The 20,427-nt window shown below is 41.5% G+C and overlaps 2 protein-coding genes across 8 annotated transcripts in view; one reads left to right on the forward strand and one right to left on the reverse strand.

The window, feature by feature from the left end:
• LOC125459658 (L-fucose kinase) overlaps positions 1-15,979 on the forward strand; it is a 335,292-nt gene extending 319,313 nt beyond the window's left edge. For all 5 annotated transcript variants that reach the window (XM_048546285.2, XM_048546284.2, XM_048546286.2 and 2 more), the window contains 2 exons: positions 3,684-3,907; positions 5,690-15,979. In XM_048546285.2, the coding sequence (XP_048402242.1) occupies positions 3,684-3,907; positions 5,690-5,773 (308 nt within the window). In that variant the 3' untranslated portion in view covers positions 5,774-15,979. The remainder of the gene's footprint in view (positions 1-3,683; positions 3,908-5,689) is intronic.
• cog4 (component of oligomeric golgi complex 4) overlaps positions 6,458-20,427 on the reverse strand; it is a 35,649-nt gene continuing 21,679 nt past the window's right edge. For all 3 annotated transcript variants that reach the window (XM_048546292.2, XM_048546291.2, XM_048546293.2), the window contains 9 exons: positions 19,716-19,882; positions 16,028-16,193; positions 15,166-15,228; positions 13,752-13,868; positions 13,125-13,217; positions 12,333-12,416; positions 11,726-11,827; positions 10,236-10,364; positions 6,458-8,778 (listed from right to left, as the gene is read on the reverse strand). In XM_048546292.2, coding sequence (XP_048402249.2) covers positions 8,644-8,778; positions 10,236-10,364; positions 11,726-11,827; positions 12,333-12,416; positions 13,125-13,217; positions 13,752-13,868; positions 15,166-15,228; positions 16,028-16,193; positions 19,716-19,882 — 1,056 coding nt within the window. In that variant the 3' untranslated portion in view covers positions 6,458-8,643. The remainder of the gene's footprint in view (positions 8,779-10,235; positions 10,365-11,725; positions 11,828-12,332; positions 12,417-13,124; positions 13,218-13,751; positions 13,869-15,165; positions 15,229-16,027; positions 16,194-19,715; positions 19,883-20,427) is intronic.

The raw sequence follows: 20,427 nt of genomic DNA on the forward strand, positions 1-20,427 counted from the left end.
TTGGGGCCTGTGTAGGTGCGGAAGAGGGACTGTTCCACGTAACCTACAAAGAGGCAGGCATAGCTGGGGCCCATGCGGGTGCCCATGGCCACCCCCTTTGTCTGTAGGAAGCAGGAGAAATCGAAAGAGAAGTTGTTGAGGGTGAGGACGAGTTCGGCTAGGCGGATGAGGGTGTCGGTGGAGGGGGATTGGTCGGGCCTGCGGGACAGGAAGAAGCGGAGGGCCTTGAGGCCATCTGCATGCGGAATACAGGTGTATAGGGACTGGACGTCCATGGTGAAAATGAGGTGTTGGGGGCCAGGGAATTGGAAGTCCTGGAGGAGGTGGAGGGCGTGGGTCGTGTCACGGACGTAGGTAGGGAGGGAGTTCCTGGACCAAAGGGGAGAAAATGGAGTCCAGATAGGTGGAGATGAGTTCGGTGGAGCAGAAACAGGCTGAGATAAGGGGTCGACCAGGGCAGGCAGGTTTGTGGATTTTGGGAAGGAGATAGAAACGGGCCGTGCGGGGTTGGGGAACAATGAGGTTGGAGGCTGTGGGTGGGAGGTGCCCTGAGGTGATATGCTGGTTGGAAGAATCTTAGCACAAATATAAATTTCAACCTGTTTCCCAACAGAAACATAATCTCAGGGAGATATCACTCCTGTGTCTGCTTTTTATATCTTACTTGATGCTTTCCACTTTCTTTCCTTTGGGCCCTAGAGACAATTCCTCTTGGAGTCCATTGTGGCAGATTACAAGCAGCGCATTCACTATCTCTGTACCACTTCCTTCAAGACCCTAGGACACAAGCCTTTGGGTCAAGGAGACTTGCCAACTATTAATCCTATTAATTTTCCAAGTGTGTTTTCTGCAGTGAACACAATTATTTTAAGTTTATTTTGCTTTCTTGCCCTTTAATTCTTGAGGTGGGAGAAAGTGAAAGAGGTCAGAAGAGGGAAGCTGCGAATGAGGGGCGTGGAAAGCAGTGAGTAGAGAAACAAGAGGGGCTTGGTTGAAGGAAGTGAAGACTTAGGGGGAGAACAAGAAAGCAGTCAATAACAGTCAAAAGGGGAAAAAGGTGAGTTGGAAAGTTATGTTCATAGCTGATGGTAATACCGGATAAGTCTGATCCCAGAATTAAGCCTAGTTTGATAGACTGCATATTTAATTTTCGCTTTTTGCTTCCTCGGTGGTTAGTCACAGAAACATATTCATACAAGACTGCAAACGTGCTTCAACAACAGAACATAATTTTATTGTGGCAAAAGAAGAAAAAAAATCAAAGACCTTTAAATAAATAAATATATATGATGATCGGAAGAATCTTAACACAAACATCAATCGAAAGTTCCAACCTGTTTCACAACAGAAACGGAATCTCAGGGAGATATCAGTCCTATGTTAGCTTTTTATATCTGAGTTAACTGATGATTTCCAGTTTCTTTCCCTTCGGCCTGAGAGACAATTCCTTTTGGAGTCCATTAACTTACAATTTTGATGGCCTGATTTGGGTTTTAACAATGTCAAGTTTTCTATCCAAACTCTCCTAGCTTAAAAGCTCCATGGACTAGAAACCTCGTATGGTGAGGTGACCTGTTCCCCTGAACTGACTGAAAAAGCTTTCTCTCCCTGCCAGTTCTACCTTTTAAACTGCTGTCTAGATTATTCTAAACTAAGATCTCCTGACCTGAAGTCAAAACTAAACTAATTGCCTTAATGTGTTTATGCATCTGTCATAAACACAGCATATAAACATATTATCCATTATCACCTCAGGGATTCAGTAAACAGTTGGCTTCTTAGCCATGATGTACTTTGATCACTGTTCAAAAATGAGTTTCTGATCTCCTTAAATAACCGAGTGTCCATCTGCTGCTATTTTGAAATCCAAAACACAAAATGGGATACAATATACATAACATTCCTTTTATCAGAAAGAGGGGAAGGTGGTGATTGGGAATAGGGCAGTGAGCGGGAGACAGTAAGTAAAGTGTCAAGCAGGAAAGGAAATAGGAGAGAATGATAATGGGAACTGCAGATGCTGGAGAATCCAAGATAACAAAGTGTGGAGCTGGATGAACAGCAGGCCAAGCAGCATCTTAGGAGCACAAAAGCTGACGTTTCGGGCTTAGACCCTTCAGAGGTTCTGATGAAGGGTCTAGGCCCAAAACATCAGCTTTTGTGCTCCTGAGATGCTGCTTGGCCTGCTGTGTTCATCCAGCTCCACACTTTGTTATCTAGGAGAGAGTGAGGGTTGTTTGAAGCAAGCAATGAGCAACAGGAACTGGGAGAACAGACAATTGAGCAGGATGGATTGAGGTGATCAAGAGGGAAGTTGCGAGCAAAGGAGTAGAGAGATGGACGTGATGTGTGGGAGAATCGCAAATTGGAAGGGGGAAGCGACAAACAACTAGACATCCCTTGAAATGTTTTGAATGCATCCTATCCAGTCCGAATGATGTATCAACTTTAAGCACAGCAAGGCTTTCATAGAACAGTATAGCACAGTACAGACCCTTTGGCCCACCATATTGTGCCAACCTATTACCCTACTAAGATCAATCTACCCTGCATTTTACTATCCTCCATGTGCTTATTCAAGAGTCGCTTAAAAGTCTCTAAAGTATCTGTCTCCACCACCACTGCTGGCAGTGCATTCCACACGCCCACCACTCTCTGAGTGAGGAACCTACCTCTCATATCTCCTCTATACCTTCCTCCAGTCACCTTAAAATTATGCCCCTTCGTAATAATCATTTCTGCACTGGGAAAAGGTCTCTGACCTCCACTCTATCTATGCCTCTCATCATCTTGTAAACCTGTATCAAATTACCTCTCATCCTTCTTTGCTCCAATGAACAAAGCCCTAGCTCCCTCAACCTTTCCTCATTAAGACCTGCCCTCCAGTCCAGGCAGCAGCCTGGTAAATCTCCTCTGCACCCTCTGTAAAGCTTCCACTTCTTTCCTGTAATGAGGTGACCAGAACTGAACACAAAATTCCAAGTATGGACTATCCAGAGTTTTATAGAGCTGCAGCATAACCTCGCAGCTCTTAAACTCAATCCCCTGCCAATGAAATCCAACACACCATTCTTTACAACCCTATGAACTTAGGTCGCAACTTTGACGGATCTATGGACACCAAGATCCCTCTGTTCCTCCACCCTGCTGAGAATCCTGCCATTAACCCTGTGTTCTGCATTCAAATTCGACCTTCCAAAATGAATCACTTCACATTTTTTTGGGTTGAATTCCATCTGCCACTTCTTTGCCCAGCTCTGCATCCTGTCAATGTCCCATTGCAACCTACAACAGCCATCCACACTGTCCACAACTCCACCAACGTTCGTGTCATCGACACACTTACTAACCCACCCTTCCACTTCCTCATCTAAGTCATTTATAAAGATCACAAAGAGCAGAGGTCCTAGAACAGATCCCTGTGGAATACCACTGGTCACTGAGCTCCAGGCTCATGTCTCTTGTCTACTTTTATTTCAAATTTTTGTCGACTACCTCCTCTTCTTTGTAAGGACAGATACAATATTGATTCAGTAACTTTATCATGCTCCCTACCTCCAATCAGAAATCCCCTTTCTGGACCTACTAGGCCCCAACTTTGCTACCCTTTTACCACTTATGTGACTGTAGAAAGAGGGAGACAAATGTTAACCTTAAAAGGGATAATCTATTGCATTTGGCAGGTGACCTCTCCTGGATCGGCCAGTGCCTAAATACCTACTGGCAGCAGAAGAAGCATATGGCTCCTGGGTGTGAGCCATCTGCCGTCCAACAGATAATGGCTGTCCTCCAGCCCCACGTATATGGGCAGAGTCTGGCTGGCGCAGGTGGTGGAGGCTTCCTTTACCTTCTGACCAAGGAACCTCAACAGAAACAGGCCATCGAGAAGATACTGACAACAAGCAAGGTAGGATGGTCACCTGTTATAGAGACCCTCCCAGAGTGCATCATCACAGTATTCCTGTTTCCCATAGGGACAAACTGTTTAATTTCTTTAAGAATCAGTCACACATCCTCACAGGATGGCATTGTTATTAGGAGATACAAGAATTTTGATTTGTCTGTTTACAGTCTGGTGAGCTAAATCCAGTTCTCACATATTTGAGAGATTTGCTGTCACACTTATACTCCAGGGGAGTAGATTCCTCCTGCTCACTCCTAAAAATTGTGCAAGTAAAACCAGAATGTGCTGGAGAGCTGTTCTGGCAGCAGCTGTGAGGAGAACAGAGTTAATGTTCTGTGTCCCATTTTGTCTCTGTTTTGTGACTTTGAACTGAATGGGGCTGGAAAATGATTATGTTTACATTGTTGACAAAAAGGGAGAGTGGAACAGAACGCAAGAGTGCCCAAAGCAAAAGACGAAGGGAGTGATTATTAATAATAAAGGCGATTTCTAGATGCAAAATAGGTATTGACAGTTGTGGATTGCCAAAAAAGGTTCGATTTGGTGAGTGTACCCATGCAAAAATGAAACACTGGCAGGGAGGTGGGCAAAATGTGTTAAAAGTTCATGCTCTAAAATTGCTGAACTGAACGTTGAGTCTTGAAATCTGTGTAGTGCCGAAGCAGAAAATGAAGTGTTGTTCCCCAGCTTGTATTGGGCTTTACTGCAACCCTGCAGCAGACCTAGGACAGAATGCTAACATTCCTATTAAATTATGAGAATAGAAAATGGAAGGGTAATAGCAAGTTTTGAGAAGATTTGTAGCTCAGGGTGAGGTTCTGGATGTGAGTTTGCTCACTGAGCTGGAAGGTTAGTTTCCAGATGTTTCGTCACCATTCTAGGTAGCATCATCAGTGAGCCTCCGACGAAGCGCTGGTGTTATGTCCCGCTTTCTATTTATCTGTTTAGGAAACCTAAAAACTAACCTTCCAGCTCAGCGAGCAAACTCACATCCAGAATGGAAGGGTAATTTCAAGATGATCAAATTGTTCTTGATCTTGAGTTAATTTGGTAGATCAACTGTTTTCTGTAGTGGGTGGGTCCAGATCAAGGCTCCATCACCTTCAAGTAGGAGCTAGTCTGTTCAATGATAATAATCAGAAAGCTTTCCTTTGTTTAAATGCAAGTGGAAATCTGGGCTGAATTCTCCCAAGAAGCTCTTGAGGTCAGCAGTCAGTTGAGAATTTCAGTACTGAGAATGATATTCTATTTTCAGTAATAGTATTAAGGGTTATGAAACTAAGACAAATAGAGTTAAGATGCAGATCAGTCATGATCTAATCGAATGGCAAAACATGCTTTAAGGGCTGAATGACCTTCATACATGCAATGCCAACAAAATGTAGAGCTGCAGGGGAAGCATTATCCTATGTGGTTAACAGACCATTTCATTTTTTTGGAGCTTTCTTAACTCCAAAACACTGCATTCAGTCTTGGTTTCCTAGAGACTCCTGTCATTTCCAGTAAGGTCTTCCTCTTCCCTTTGAATACAGAGCTGTTTGAATGGTTGCTCTGAAATTTCTAAGACATCTCGTAATTACCAATATCTTTTCTTTGTATGATTAACTGTATTTCTCTACTTCAATGACTATTGCTTTGAAGGCAGGATGAAGTAAAGAAGAGTCTCAGTGAATCATGAAATACTAGAGTTCCCTGTCCCCTCCTGTGCAGACAGCTGGGTTTCTCAGATGCTGTTACGCTGGTGTTGAGAAGGTTTATAACATCTGAATTCTGACTTGCTTACAGGGTTTGGGGAACTTCAGTGTCTATGCGGTGGACGTAGATGAGACTGGAATTACTGTGCGTCTGACTGGAGCTGACGGACAATGAATCTTACGTGAATTATTTAATACTCAATCTCCTGCCTTACAAAATAACCTTTGGGTTAAACCAGCATCATGCACCAAACTTGGACTATTGTGGAAAAATCAGAGAGAAATCACTGGGTATGATGACAACATTTTAAGTGACTTTCAAATCGCTGCATCAACTTTTCTGATAAAGTTTATTTTTATGAAGCCAAAACTTCAGAATCATTCCAGTATATGCTACAAGCATCGGCAATGATCTGAAGCAAATTCTCAACAATTCAGATGATACCACCACTAGCTGGATGATGTTTGACTGTCTTACAAATCAATTCACACTCCAGAATTATTTAGCTATACTAGAGTGGAACTTCATGAGCGTTTCAGTCAGTTGCTATTCATCGAAGTTCTGGGCATCACTGGCCAGGCCAGCATTAGACTTAAAAATTTGCGCATGGGTTTTGGGGGTTGGCGGCTGATCTAGAGAAGATGGTGGTGTTGGGCTAGCTTCTTGAACCACTTAGTCTGTATGGTATAGGAAGGGAATTCTAGGAATATGACCCAGCAACACTGAAGGAATGGCAATATATTTCCAAGTCAGGATGGCAGGTGGCTGGGAGGCGATCCTGATATTCCCATGCATCTGTTGCCCTTGTCATTGTCGAAGATTAGTAAAGACATGAAGCAAACTCACTGCTCTCATAAATATTGTCATAGAATTATTTATTTATACCAGAATAAGTAGGTGAGGCTTTGATTTAACAGTTCATGACCAAGGTGGCAATGCTCTGAGTACTGATGTACTGCATTACATTAAGCTGTCTTTTCAGATTTATTTTTGCATCACACAGGAATGAATAATTGTAGTAATTTAGTCACACATTCATTAAATATTAGCCATTGCTTATCCACCATTAACTGTTTCAGTAAATTTCCCCAAACCATTGTTGCCACTTAGTTCCTTACACCATTTAGTTCTCTATTTAAATTCAAGATTCTAGTTTCAGATTTGACTACTTCATCCTCCATCTTAATGAAGATCTCCTAATATGATTGCTCTTCACCAGAGGACCAGTACAATTGTTAATCCTTGCTCAATACAATAGTACCACGTCTAGAATAGCCTGTTCTCTGATTGGTTCATCAAGATATAGATCAATAATATTCACCAAATACACACTCTTTGAAATCCTCCACAATGTAATTGATAGTTAAGTTTCACTTTTTTAAATATCCAGAAGTGCACTTATAAACAGCCCGAGTTTTTGCTTCCCCATCTATTAACCACCTAGTTTGGCTTCATTAATCTATATGTAAATTGGGCAACTGTATTAAAGATGTATCCTTATTGCATGCATATCTAAGTTCTTATTTAATGCCTTCCCATACATATTCACCACCATTTGGAAGTTTATACATAATGTATCTATCCCTTGATATTTCTTATTTCCACATCATGATTTTCTGAGCCAATTATAGTTTCTCATTATTACATTGATTTATTCCTTTACTAATAATGTTCCCCCACCTGCTTTCCATTTTTGTCTCTCCTTCCTAAATAATGAATATTCCTAGATATCCAGGTTCCATCGTTGGTCAACCTGCAGCCGTGTCCACATCTATTCACACTGCTAATTCATGTACTTCCTTTCTAATGTTCCACATATTAAGACACAAAACTTGTACACAAGACTTTTTAAACCTTGTTGGTCATATTACTTTTATTGTCCCCCTTCAGAACACCCTCCAAGACATGGGATGATGTGGACAAAACAGATTCTCTGGCAATTCATTTCTTTGTCTACTTTCCACATTACATGCAATAAAACAGTTTGGAATTATATTGTCTGGTGCAAAGCATTTAGGACAGCTGGAAGTCACAAAAAACACCATTAAACCACAAAGAATGATTTGGATTTCTAAAGTGAACTAATTTAGACAACTTTCAAACCTTGAACACAATAAATTATGAATTTCCATTCAATTCTCTGGTATGAAAGTATAGGAAAAAGTGAAAACTGTTCCCCATGAACAATTCAATCTGCAGCACATACCAGGGAGGTCCTCCTGCTAGTTTGATGCCTCAGGTATTCGTTTTCATACGCATATTCCGTTCCTTAAATATTCCACTGCAGGGTCCCACAGCATTGATTACTGAAACTTTGTAATGGAGAGATTAATATTGACCAGGTTACTTGAAATACCCGACAGGTTCTTCCTGGCCAACCACGCACACGTGTGGAACCTTGGCTTAACATCTCATCCAGTCATGCCAGGGTAGTATGGAGAGGATGACTGGCAGACAGCAACATATTAAGAGTCATTAGCTGGCTATTCAAACATTGGGATTACCATAACCATGTCTAATCCACACTTACTAAAATTATTCGTGGAACTGAATTCAGGAATCAGATTTTAGCCACTGCTTCATTTCTCAGCATTATGAAGTCGCCCCTGCCAATCTCACCAGGTATCGGGGTGAAATTGGGCACTATTCCTAGTCTGCGTGGGTCAGTATGTCAGTGGACAGAGTAAATCGATTACCTCTGAAAAGTTTGGCAAAACAATCCATCTCTCTATAAGCTGCAACACGACTTGGTACAGCATAATCCAAATGTGGTGAAGTAATACTCCAGCATGTGGATGTACTGTATACTTCTAAACCAGTCCCCAAGACCCTGAAACTGGACATGCTCCAAGTCTGTCAATTAATGCACAATGATCCCTTTGGAAAACAAAAACGTATGTAAGTCATTGCTGGTGCACACCAGATCCAGTCAGAGGTTTGTGTTTTAAATGCCACACAAAGCTGCACTGTCTGAGTATGCACAAACATGCTGTCCAAGAGAAATCATAATAATCAATCCTCTAAAGGTTGACCAGACACAGCTGCTACAAGCGAAGTCTCTTGATGTCCTCACTACGAAAGTCATTCCGCAGTGCTAGCACCTGACGCACCTCAGCAGGCGTAAGACGCCAGGTCAATGGACCAGAGTTCTGTCCCCAGTAATCCAAGATCTCAGTGACCTATGGAAACAAAAAGTGATGAATGATACAGGTGCAAAACCACATGTATTTCAATCTCTACAAAGCATTTTAACAGAAGTAGTCACCAAGATGGATTCTGGTAGAGTTACAGATGTGGAAAAGAGTGACAAGATATGTGTGTCCAACAGAGACTGAACAGGGTTGGGAGAAGCAGGATTTACAGTTGATTTATAGTTGAAGGGTGAAGAGTGGCAGGAAGTGAAGTTATGAAGGAAGGCACAAATAATCATGTTTTCACTGGAAAAATGACTGATAGGAGAAATAAGTGTTTTCAAATAGTGAAATGTTAAAGATTTGGAACACGAGTAACGGTGATATAATTCACATGTCCTTTGCAAAGTTAAAGAGAGTAGAAAATTTTTCTACTGACAGCATTGACTCCCTGAGCAGCAAGTTGCTCTCAGGTTTAAAAAAAACACTATTTAGATGTATCAGTTGATTCCATGAAGTAAGGAATCAACATCTTTTGATGGGAAAACATTATAAAATCTATATCTGGATGGAGGAGACTCGCTGGACCAATATATGTTGTCCTCTCAGGAGCTAAGAGTCCCATTGCAACTGTTTTGTTGCAGCTAATGCACTACTATAGAACATCTCTGAACCAGCCTGTTGTTGCTTTACAATGATCCCCTTCTGCGTTTTGTTTGAAGCTCCCCAATCAGGCTGTCACAAGGATGGGCCAGTTCCCATCAGCATCCAGTGGGACAATGACAATGTCTTTGCTTTATAACTTCGCTGAATGTTACATTCAACCACATCATCTTAAATGTTCTTGTTCCATCACTTTGCTGAATGTTACACTCCATCATCCTCAAATGTCTCAGTGCCATCAAACAAAATACTGCAGATACTGGAAATTGCAAATAAAACTCCTTTACAGTCAAAGACAACACAGTGTGGAGCTGGAGGAACAACAGCAGGCCAGGCAGCAACAAGTGAGCGGCAAAGTTGACATTTTGGGTTGGGGCTCTGATGCTGCCTGACCTGCTGTGTTCCTCCAGCTCCAGTATTGTCTCTGACTCCAAGATCTACAGTTGTTGCTATCTTATCCCTATTCAAAACCTCCCGAGGTTCCCTACCTCATTCTCTAACCAGGCTCCAATGTCTGTACCTAATCCGCACTTTGTAAACACAACAGAATGTTACTTCAAAACACAATCAGATCTCTCTCAATAAGTTTGTTCTGACCAATTCACGTCCTGTCACCTTGTGTGCCAGAGCTTTATAAAATTACAGCTCAGAAACAAGACACTGAGCCCAAGTATTGTCAGCTAGTCTCTTACATTGCAGCAGTGAGTAAATTTCAGAAGTATTTCATTGGCTGTAAAGTACTTCTGGATATTGTGTGGTTATGAGAGATTAATATTAAAGTAAACCTTCCTCCTTTATGCTGCACAAAAGCCTCTTCACTTCACCTTATTCTACACACTCACCCTTTCTAGATTCAGTATAGTTGCCATCTGAGAGAGGCGAGCGAACTTGTCACGAATGGTCCACGTGATCACTGATGTCAGGTATGCAATAAGCGATCGGAGCTCCTTGTCAAACTGCAACCCACCAAGCTGAAAAATAACCAAAAAAGAGGTCAGGAGGAGACAGTGCAAAGTCGGCTTTTAAGAAGCCTGGTGGTTCAGTGGTTAGCACTGCCGCCTCACTGCGCCAGGAAGCCGGGTTCAATTCCAGCCTGTGCATGCAGTTTACACATTCTCCCCATGTCTATGTGGGTTTCCTCCCACAGTCCAAAGATATGCCAAATTGCCCAAAGTATCCAGGAATGTCTGGATTAGGTGGATTAGCCATGGGAAATGCAGGGTGTCAGGGATAGGGTTGGGGGAAGTTGGGGTGATGGTGGGGAGTCTGGATAGAATGTTCTTCAGTGAGTTGGTGTGGACTGGTTGGGCTAAATGGCCTGTTTCCACACTGTAGAGATTCTATGGAAACAAAGACAATGTTAAATGAGGATAGGAGATGCCAAATGGAAAGGTGAGGAAATGTTTTAAAAATGCAAGCAAGGAATTCCCATTCAAACACAATTTGTAATTTGAAATGTTCCTCACGCTCCTCCTTTCTATTTTGAAAGGATTTTGAAGATATATGAACTGTCTAAACCATTACATTTTTTTTTCTGTCTACATTTATTCTCAGTCTACCTGGGCTAGAGATAAGGCAGTAGAGAGAAAAATCCCAGATCTGGAGCTATCCAGTCACCTACTGTCCTATGGGAAGGTCACTTGGAATATGGAAGCAGTTTTTTTAGGGAGGAGGAATACAGGGAGGGGCTTATTAGAAGACACCTGACCTCGATATGAACTCAACAGGAGTCAACATCTTCAGGAAGACAACTGAGACTAATTCCAAAATGGTATTTGTGCCAAAGACAGTTCATGTTCTTTGAAGGACTAAAAACAGTATGGTTGAAGCTTTGACTAAAACGCGTATGTACGTTCAGTATCTTATGTTGCTGTTTCTAAGACATATGTGCTTTTGCAGATTCCCCTTTTCCATTAGTCACTGTGTGTGATTAACTTCTATGGTTTCTGATGGTGATTGGCATGACATCCCTTGACAATATTTCTCTATGGCCAATGGTTTCCGAGACCAATATAGTTTGAGTTTGCTCATGCTGTGTGAGTTGGTATAATTGCCCTGATTGACCAGACACACCCTCTTGAGATGGGATACACAGTGAGATGCTGAGATCCCTGAAACTTGTTAATGTCCTCAGTTATATCACTCCTTAATCCTTTACACTCCAGAGAATACAAGCATTATACGTGCAACCTATCATCAAAATTTAAACCGTTTGCTCATCTGTATATCTTAGTACCTACACAGTAGCTCCTCCCCAGAAACCATCAGTTCAGTTTGTTTCAGGACAATATATATATTAAATACTGTAGTATGCAGCTTTCCCTGCTCATACCCGGCTAAAAGTTGACTTGAGAACCACCTTTTCCAGTTCAATTGCAATCAGGCTTGTCATCAGACCAGTGAGATTATCATAGATGACCTGAGACAATCCAGCCTAGAAAACAAATAAACACACACAGTCGCATCTGGAAATGACTGTACCTTCCCTTCCACCCACCCCACACCAAGGGACAACAACCAATTCTGGTAATCTGAATCAAAAATAGAAAGCACTAGAAACACACCAAAGGGTACTAAATTCTAATTTGCTGGTGTTCTGAAAACTAATGAAATAGAATCAGCCAGCAGTTGTATAGAGACAGGACTGTTTTGTGCAAGCTTCATTCAAATGTGACAGGCATCTTTACTGTGAAGCTGTTAAAGAGCTGAGTCTTGGGGTGTGCTCTCCCTTACCAGGCCCACAAGGCCACTTTCAGGAGGTGAAGGACATTGATAATTTCCATAATCTTGAGGCTTTTGGGAAAGAACAATTAAGAGACAATGTGGTTTCTCCTTAACACTACCCGTTTATATTTAGAATCCAACACTAGGAAAGTTGTACTTATTGTACAAGTTCTCAATTTAGTTACAACTTTGAATTTTAAGCCTTACAGGCACACCTTGAACTCTGTCATCAGTTGCTCCAGGTTGAGAATAAATTGTTGAACCCAGGGATCATTGGCTTCATAATCATTAAACTCCTCCTAGAATACAATAAGACACTGCATAAAACAGAGGTCAAGAGCTTGAGAAAAGGCACATCAGGAATTGGCACTCTTGTTAAATAACTGCACATGTCTTTACTCACTTTACTACTTTTAAGAACATGAAGACCACTTTTAGAGAGCTTCTGCAGCATATCTGACAACAAACTGAGTACCAAAGGCTGGTTACTATTACATACACGAGAAAGCAATGCCTTCAGTAGATGAGGCCTTCAGACCACTACCTCTGGTCACTACCTATTATACCAATTTTGACATTTGCTTGCAGTCTTAACAGCTGTAGTAATGTTTACAACATGTTGAAAGGGTTAAAAAGAGTCACTGTTTTATACATTGAGAATGTGATTGTGAACAAATTAGATATAATAAGATGTTAATAACAGAGCATCAAGACAATGTAACTCAGGCAATAAACCACTGAGTTTACACATAGTGGACTACAGACTGTCCACTCGGGACACTGAACTGCAATACACTGGGTTTACAGATTGAGGAATACAGAAAAACAGAAGTTGGAGTGGGGAGATACTGGGATCATGGTGTGACCCATACAACATTAAGTAACTTAACACTTAGGCTTCATGTATTTGCACCACACAGTGACATGAACAAATTTCTAAACTTGGAGATGTCTATAATTGTGTTCAGTCATTTGCTCCTTGTTTACACAAAGTGAAATGCTCTCACCTCCTCAATATTGTGAGAGATGGAGAGGAACCCAGTTATCCAGGGCTTAATCTGTGGCTTGATAGCTGTGCTGTTGAGTTCTGCTAAACCTTCCTGCAAGATAAAATACAACTTGTTTATATACTTGGACACAGACTGGGTGTTGCAACAGCAAACATATTCTAGTTTCAGCAGTACCAGGGAAGCCATCATGGACAAATTTCTAGTTAGTTATCGACCCCCATACCCTAGATCCTCTTTTGAATGGATTGCTCCCAACAGAATCAACCCTTTTTTCAAATGTTCACACTTCTTGTAAGCACCCATCTAGCGTTCATCTCTCGTCTTAACATCAACAATCCTTTAGTCTGTCCCTCTTTTAACTCTCCCAGCACCATTTCCACGTATGCTACTGACTCCTCTTCCCCCTCCCAAAAAACCCAACCACAGCCTTCCTTCAAAAGCATAAATAAATATTACCATTTCCCAGCTGCTTTCAGTTCTAACAAAGGGTCACTGGACTCAAAATGCTAACTTTGTTTTTCTTTGTATAGGTGCTGCTAGACCTGCTGAGTTTCTGCTTAATATTAAGTTTGGAGTCTGCAATTAACTCATTAAAAGACAATAGAAGCAAAAATTGGACCTCACCTGCAGGAGGTCCTTGAACTTGTTGGAGACTGCAGCCAAATCCGATAGGCAGCTGTCAATCTTTGCTTGTGCTTGCTCTGCTCCCAGTCCTTGGTTGAACAGTTTTGTACAGTCACTCTGTGGAGAAATATATACATCAAACTTCCCACTCTAACATGCTGGATAACTCTATAAACACAGTGAAGAACAAGCATCTTACATGACAGCGTTTCTAGTGAAGCACTACCTTCAGGTGAATACAGGAGAAAACTGACCAAATAAAAAGTCATTTCATGCTATGGCCCAGAGACTGGCTTACTCGGCCAGAAGGATTGGGAAATAGTTTATTGGCCTTCATTGCAAGAGGATTTGAGTTCAGAAGTAGGGGAGTTTTATTGCAGTTATCCAGGGCCTTGGTGGGACTACACCTGATGTACTACATGCAACTTTGGTCTTTCTACAAAGAAAGGACATAATTGCCAAAGAGGCAGTGCAGTGGAGGTTCATTAGTGAGATACCAGGCATGACAGGACTGTCTTATGAGGAGAGATTGGTTTGACTGGGTCTGTATTAGCAAGGTGAGAGGGATCTGATTGAAACAAATAAAATTCTAAAAGGCCTGGACAGACTAGATGCAAAGAGGATATTCCCCCTGGTTGGGACTTTAGAAACAAGGGTGGACAATCTCACATTATAGCATAGACCATTTAGGATCGAAATAAGGAAACATTTCTCAAAAGGTAGCGACCCTGTAGAATTCTTTACCACAGAACGCTGTGAAGGCTAAATCAGTGAATATATTCAAGAAGGAGACTGTCACATTTTTAGATTTTAAAAGCATCAAGGTGCATTGAGAGAAACCGGGAATTCACACTGAAATAGAGGATCAGCTATGATCATATTGAACAGCAGAGCAGGTTCCAATGATCAAATGGTCTACACGTGCCCCTACTTTCTATTGTTTCTATGAGAAGGAAGCTAAATTTGGAAATCAGCTGAGACTTGGACTGACATTAGTGTCTTTGAAACAAGAGTTACAGTCTCCATACACATGAACTATTGCACTCCACTTTCCTCAAGTAACAGTCAAGTACTATATCTTGGTCAATAACTGTACATGAAAGGGAGGACAGGAATTATGCAGCATGGAGACAATTATCAGCTTGACCTTAATCCTCAATATCAGCATGTGACCATCAGCAGTTAGTAGATGGTGAGACTGAATTAAGCTACAACACTGCTCAAAATCAAGAAGTGTCTAAATGTACAATGGTAAGACTGACTACATGATGAAAAGCCAGTCAGGTGTGGTGCTGGTGGACTGCCTTGGGACTGTATGCAAGCAGCTGGCTTGGTCCTTCCATGAGAAGGGAGAAAATTAAAAATGTTAATCCTGTCACATAACACATGTCCTTAGGTTTGCATATTCTCATACCTCCAGGTTCTTTTTTAAGGTCAGAAGATATTCACTGCACATCTCCACATTGTTCAGAGTCACCTAAATGAAACAAGACAATTTAACAGCAAATAAACAAATTAGAATATTGAGCAGGACAGATAGAAAACAGACATTCGGTAATGAAAGAGTCAGTGGGCACCTTAAGATAAGAGTTCAGAAAGCTCATTTCTGGGACTAACAAGTACTGTAAGAGGCAAAACTCTCAGCATAAACCAGGCCTTAGTTAACGGTCTTTGGAAGTGCAGCATGAAATGGGTTCAGCAAGTTTTAATCTTAAATCAGTACATAGCACAAAACTGCACTGAAGAATGAACAGTATGGGAAAGGGATAATGTGTCCCATCAGTGCAACATTGGAGAGTCAGACTGTGTAGGAGGCACAATGTTCAGAAAAAGGAAGAGCAGTGCAAACTTTACTCTGCAGATAACTATGTTGGGAGCAATCCACGACAGTGCTAGAGGCCTAAACTATCAACATCCTCAAAGACAATAATAAAGACAGATGCAGGCAACCTCAAAAAGGCATAGGGTCCTGGACAACTCATGCCATCATTTAACAATCACAAAAAATTATCACCAAGTTTGTGATGGTGGTGTTTGGTAATACCAAGAGTCTTGGAGTGTCTCATGCTAGAACTGGATGTGCTAAATGAACAGGTCATTCTATGTAGAACTTAAAATTCATACTCAAAAACACGAAGATTGCCCATGTAGGTGAGAATGCTCAAGGAAGTAGAACGATGCCACTGATGCTTGACAGCAATATCTAACAGGAGTGGCAGCCATCTCACGACAAGCAAATTACTTTCCAAGTACGGGTAGCAAAATGAAACACATACCAGGAAAGATTGTTTAGCTTCATCTGTGCTTTCAATGCCCTTGGTGTCAAATTTGCCCTGCTGCAGGCTGGAATGCATGATATTCACAGCACTAGTTACTCCACGCTGTATATCCTGAAAGGTTGTGGCAGGAAATCCCATCCGGAGCTTATTATAAAGCACTTCCCTGCATGACAGGAAGAGACAGGAACATCTCTCAATGCATCACCACACAGCAATCTGCTACTTGCATTTATCCAAACAGCAATACAATAGTGGATGTGAGTTTGCTTGCTGAGCTGGAAGGTTAGTTTTCAGACGTTTCGTCACCATTCTAGGTAACATCATCAGTGAGCCTCCGACGAAGCGCTGGTGTTATGTCCCGCTTTTTTATTTATCTGTTTAGGTTTCCTTGGGTTGGCGATGTCATTTCCTGTTCTTTTTCTTAGGGGAGGGTAGGTAGGCTCCAAGTCAATCTACCCTCCTCTGAGAAAAAGAACAGGAAATGACATCACCAACCCAAGGAAACCTAACCAGATAAATAGAAAGCGGGACATAACACCAGCGCTTCGTCGGAGGCTCACTGATGATGTTACCTAGAATGGTGACGAAACGTCTGAAAACTAACCTTCCAGCTCAGCGAGCAAACTCACATCCAGAACCTCAACCTGAGCTACAAATCTTCTCAAAACTCGCTAGCAATACAATAGATATACATAGATTTCTAGGATCCTATTGTAACTCAGTTAAGGTACAAACTGCCAGAATATCCTGCCAGGTTTTACCCTTAAACAAGTCACAAATCTGTTGTAAATAGCTACTTACTACTGGTAATCTTTTCCTATACCATAACTACTAACTGCTGACCCACAGATTCCTCCTGTACCTCACTGACCCAGACAATTCTGCCTGCACTGACACTGACCACAAGTTCCTCCTGTAATTGTTAGAATGTTTTAAGAGTTCCACCACACGAAAAGTATTTCTCATTTACCCATAGATAAAGTTATTAAGACAGGGATTATGAAATGACTTCAGTCGGTAATCATCTAAGATTTACGGGCTGAAAGACATGGAATAAAGTTTATCGTCACTCAATTTTTGGTGAATCCATGTGCAGGTAGTAGGGATTATAAAATGTGTGTAGATCCCCACATCTCTCTTAGTGCCAGGTTATTCCACTGTGAGGAACCTCACGGCTTACCTGACTTCTATGTGTGCACCTTCCAACAGACAGCACAACAATCAGAAGCAGAGGTCCTTGTTGATTTGTGCTCCCTGCTTTAGGATTGGTGAGGTTACTGTAGAGCTGAGGTTTTATTTTCCTAGAGGATCTCCCTCTAGCCCTAGCTAGGCAACTCTTTCAGCCTCATTTAACTACCCCATGAATTTGGCCCTTCCATGGAATTGCTGTTAACAATGCTAGTGTGCAGGCCATACCCATTGTCTCCAAGCATAAATACCTTCTTCCCGTTAAAACATTCTAAGCCTTCCTTTAATTTCTGACAATCAAACCAGTTGGCTTACTATCAAGTTGACTGTGGAAAGGTCACATGAACTCCTTCATTTTTCCCCTTCAATTAAAGATACAGTCCCAAAATATAACAATCTTATAAACTTCATAATTATTTAAATATTCTGTTTGGCATATGCAGCTACATTTCAGTGGATATGAGATGGATTTTTTTTCTCGTCAGAGGATCATGTGTCTTTGGAGCTCTCTTTGTTCAAAAGTATGGGAGATGGGGATCATCGGATATTTTTAAGGTAGAGGTTGATGAAACCTCGACTAATTACGGAGTCAGAAGGGTAACAGGGTAAACAGGAATATGGATTTACCATGATCTTAACAAATGGCAATGCCAACTTTTGGGGGCCGAATGGCCTACTCTTGCTCCTAACGTTTAATGTTCTAAATACACCAGGGTGAAATTAAATAACAAAGAATTTTTTTTCCATTTGGGGCTGCCATGCAGTTCAGCACTAAATGCAATACTGCAGATGCACTGGGCCAACACAAACCATTTTACCATGTGAGGAACATGGGCTCAGTTTCCCAAAGCACCAATTATGAATCTCAAACAGCCTATTCTGGGAGAACCTGGGAAGAGTGAATTCAAAGGAAGCCACCCGTTGATTTTAAAGCCACAAGACCTGCAGCATATCTCAGAAAACAGGGACACACAACACATCTACTATCCATGCCAGAGAGAGGAGAACTGTTTCACCACAGGTTATCAATATATAAAAAAACCTAACACTGCACTGTTATAGCTTCCAGAAGTGGAAATGACCAAATACTGCAAGTGCTGGTGATCAGAAAATGGTGCTAGAAAATCTCACAGATCAGCAGCCTCTGTAAAGAGAGGAAGAAACAGCATTCTATCAGAACCCATGAAAGGTCAGAACCTTCCGATACCCTCACCACAGATGTTGCCTAACATGTTGAGTGTTTCTAGAACTTATCATTCCACTCTAAATTACAGCAAGTTCAGTGTCTGTGGACTGTGACGCATGTTGGGTACCGCATGATTTCTCAATCTGATTCATTAACACTTTACGTAGTACATGTTTAAGCTTTATGTTGTGTGCCATCAAAAAGAATATATTGTTAATCTCATTACTTAAAACAAAGTGCGACAGAATTGCACAGACTGAAATTGCGGGTTGCAATAGCGCTGGGAACTTTATAACAGTTGGGAATGTCACTGAAGTTGAAATAGGAGTTTGAGTGACCTACAAAAACCTGGCGAGAGGCGAATGTGTGGGAAACCTGGCAGAATAGAGATGGGTGGTATTTTTTAAACGTTATCTCTTAGGTTTGAAGGCCCAGGCCAATAAAAGATGGCAGCAATAATGTTCAAGAGAATTGAAAATTAAATAAAGCAAGAATCGGAACTGAGTGACATCAAATGTGGGTATGTAAAGTATCTTGATGGGCACAGGATCATTCGTCGTGTTGTTGAACAAGTAATCCAGAGATATTAGTTCAAATCTTATTTTGAAAATACGCTTTATTAATCTATTTTAGAGAGTGTTTTAATTGAAAGGGCCTAAAACCTAGGATAATTTATGGATTTCATTTACAAATCATGAGTTTCAGCCAGTTTGAGTTGGAAACGTAAAGCTGCACATTGAAAGGGAACCACAAATTTCAATTAGCTATGAATTGGATTCTTCTCTTCTTGCCTGAATGCCCTGTTTCCTGTCAAGTGTAGTTTCTAGGTTGCCCATATGCCAGGCTGTTCAGCAACCTCACCAGATACAACACACAATGACCACTGATGGAAATCCTTGATTCTCTTTTCTCTGTTAGCCCAGGAACAAATTATGCTTCATAGAACAGAGAAAAGTACAGCACAGTACAGGCCATTTGGCCCATGATGTTGTGCAGTGGAATAATCCTTCATTAGCTCAAATCAACTAACCAGTATGGGCCAGGGATCCAACCCTTTATCTGCATGACTCAGCATCACGCCATGCACAATACCTAGCACACAGAACCGCTTGGAAAGTGTCGTGACCAGGTGGTAGAGGCCTGACTGGCAGAGAAATATACTTGGCATAGTGCAGTCAGCAGAGTGCATTACCAAAGGCTACTTCAACCAGCTCAACCATGGCCGCTAGCAGTCAGCAAGCAGTTCCAGGATTGGATCACTAGCAAAATTAATGATGAGGAATGCACAGAGTGTAATATGGCCTCGATTACCTGAAATCTGACTCCAGTACAGTGGTGGAATGGTTGATCATGGCACACAGGCAGTCAATGTTTGAGCTTGCCAGAGCACGCCCGATGGACTTCTTCACAATGAAAAACACATCGTCCACCATGCTGGAAGTCAACTGGCCCTTCTCACAGACATCCATCGCCACAGCCTATAATCAAAAAAATACCACCTTTAACAAGCATTCACACCTTCAGGCACCACCACTCACTCTCCAATAGCTCTATCCTACGTGAAGTTGACAATATACGGATGTGTAAAAGTTAACTTCCTGTTACCCTGACGTAACTGATCACAGGTGGGGCAGTAGTCGGGCAAGTCTCTATACAGAGAAGACCAGACCAGGTAAAGATGGTACACTTACCTCCAACAAGCACACCAGTTGGAGTTTTTTTTTTAAAAAACAAAACAGCTTCTTGATCATTTTTACCAAAAGGAGCATTTTTATTTTCAGAATTGTTGCATTTGAAAAACTATTCACAATATCAACCTTATATGCGAAAAATCATGAGTGTTACGGTTCAGACAGAAGGCCATTCAGCCCATTGTGTCTATACCAGCATGCCAAACGAACTTTATGACTTAGTGTCATTCTCTTGCCTTTTCCCAGCACCTTTGTACATTGCTTCGAACCTGCCTCCATCATACTTGCAGGCAGTGAATTCCAAACCCAACCACTTTGTGTGTGGATAATAA

This window comes from Stegostoma tigrinum, chromosome 16, assembly GCF_030684315.1.
Source record: "Stegostoma tigrinum isolate sSteTig4 chromosome 16, sSteTig4.hap1, whole genome shotgun sequence".
NCBI classification, from domain to species: Eukaryota; Metazoa; Chordata; class Chondrichthyes; order Orectolobiformes; family Stegostomatidae; genus Stegostoma; species Stegostoma tigrinum.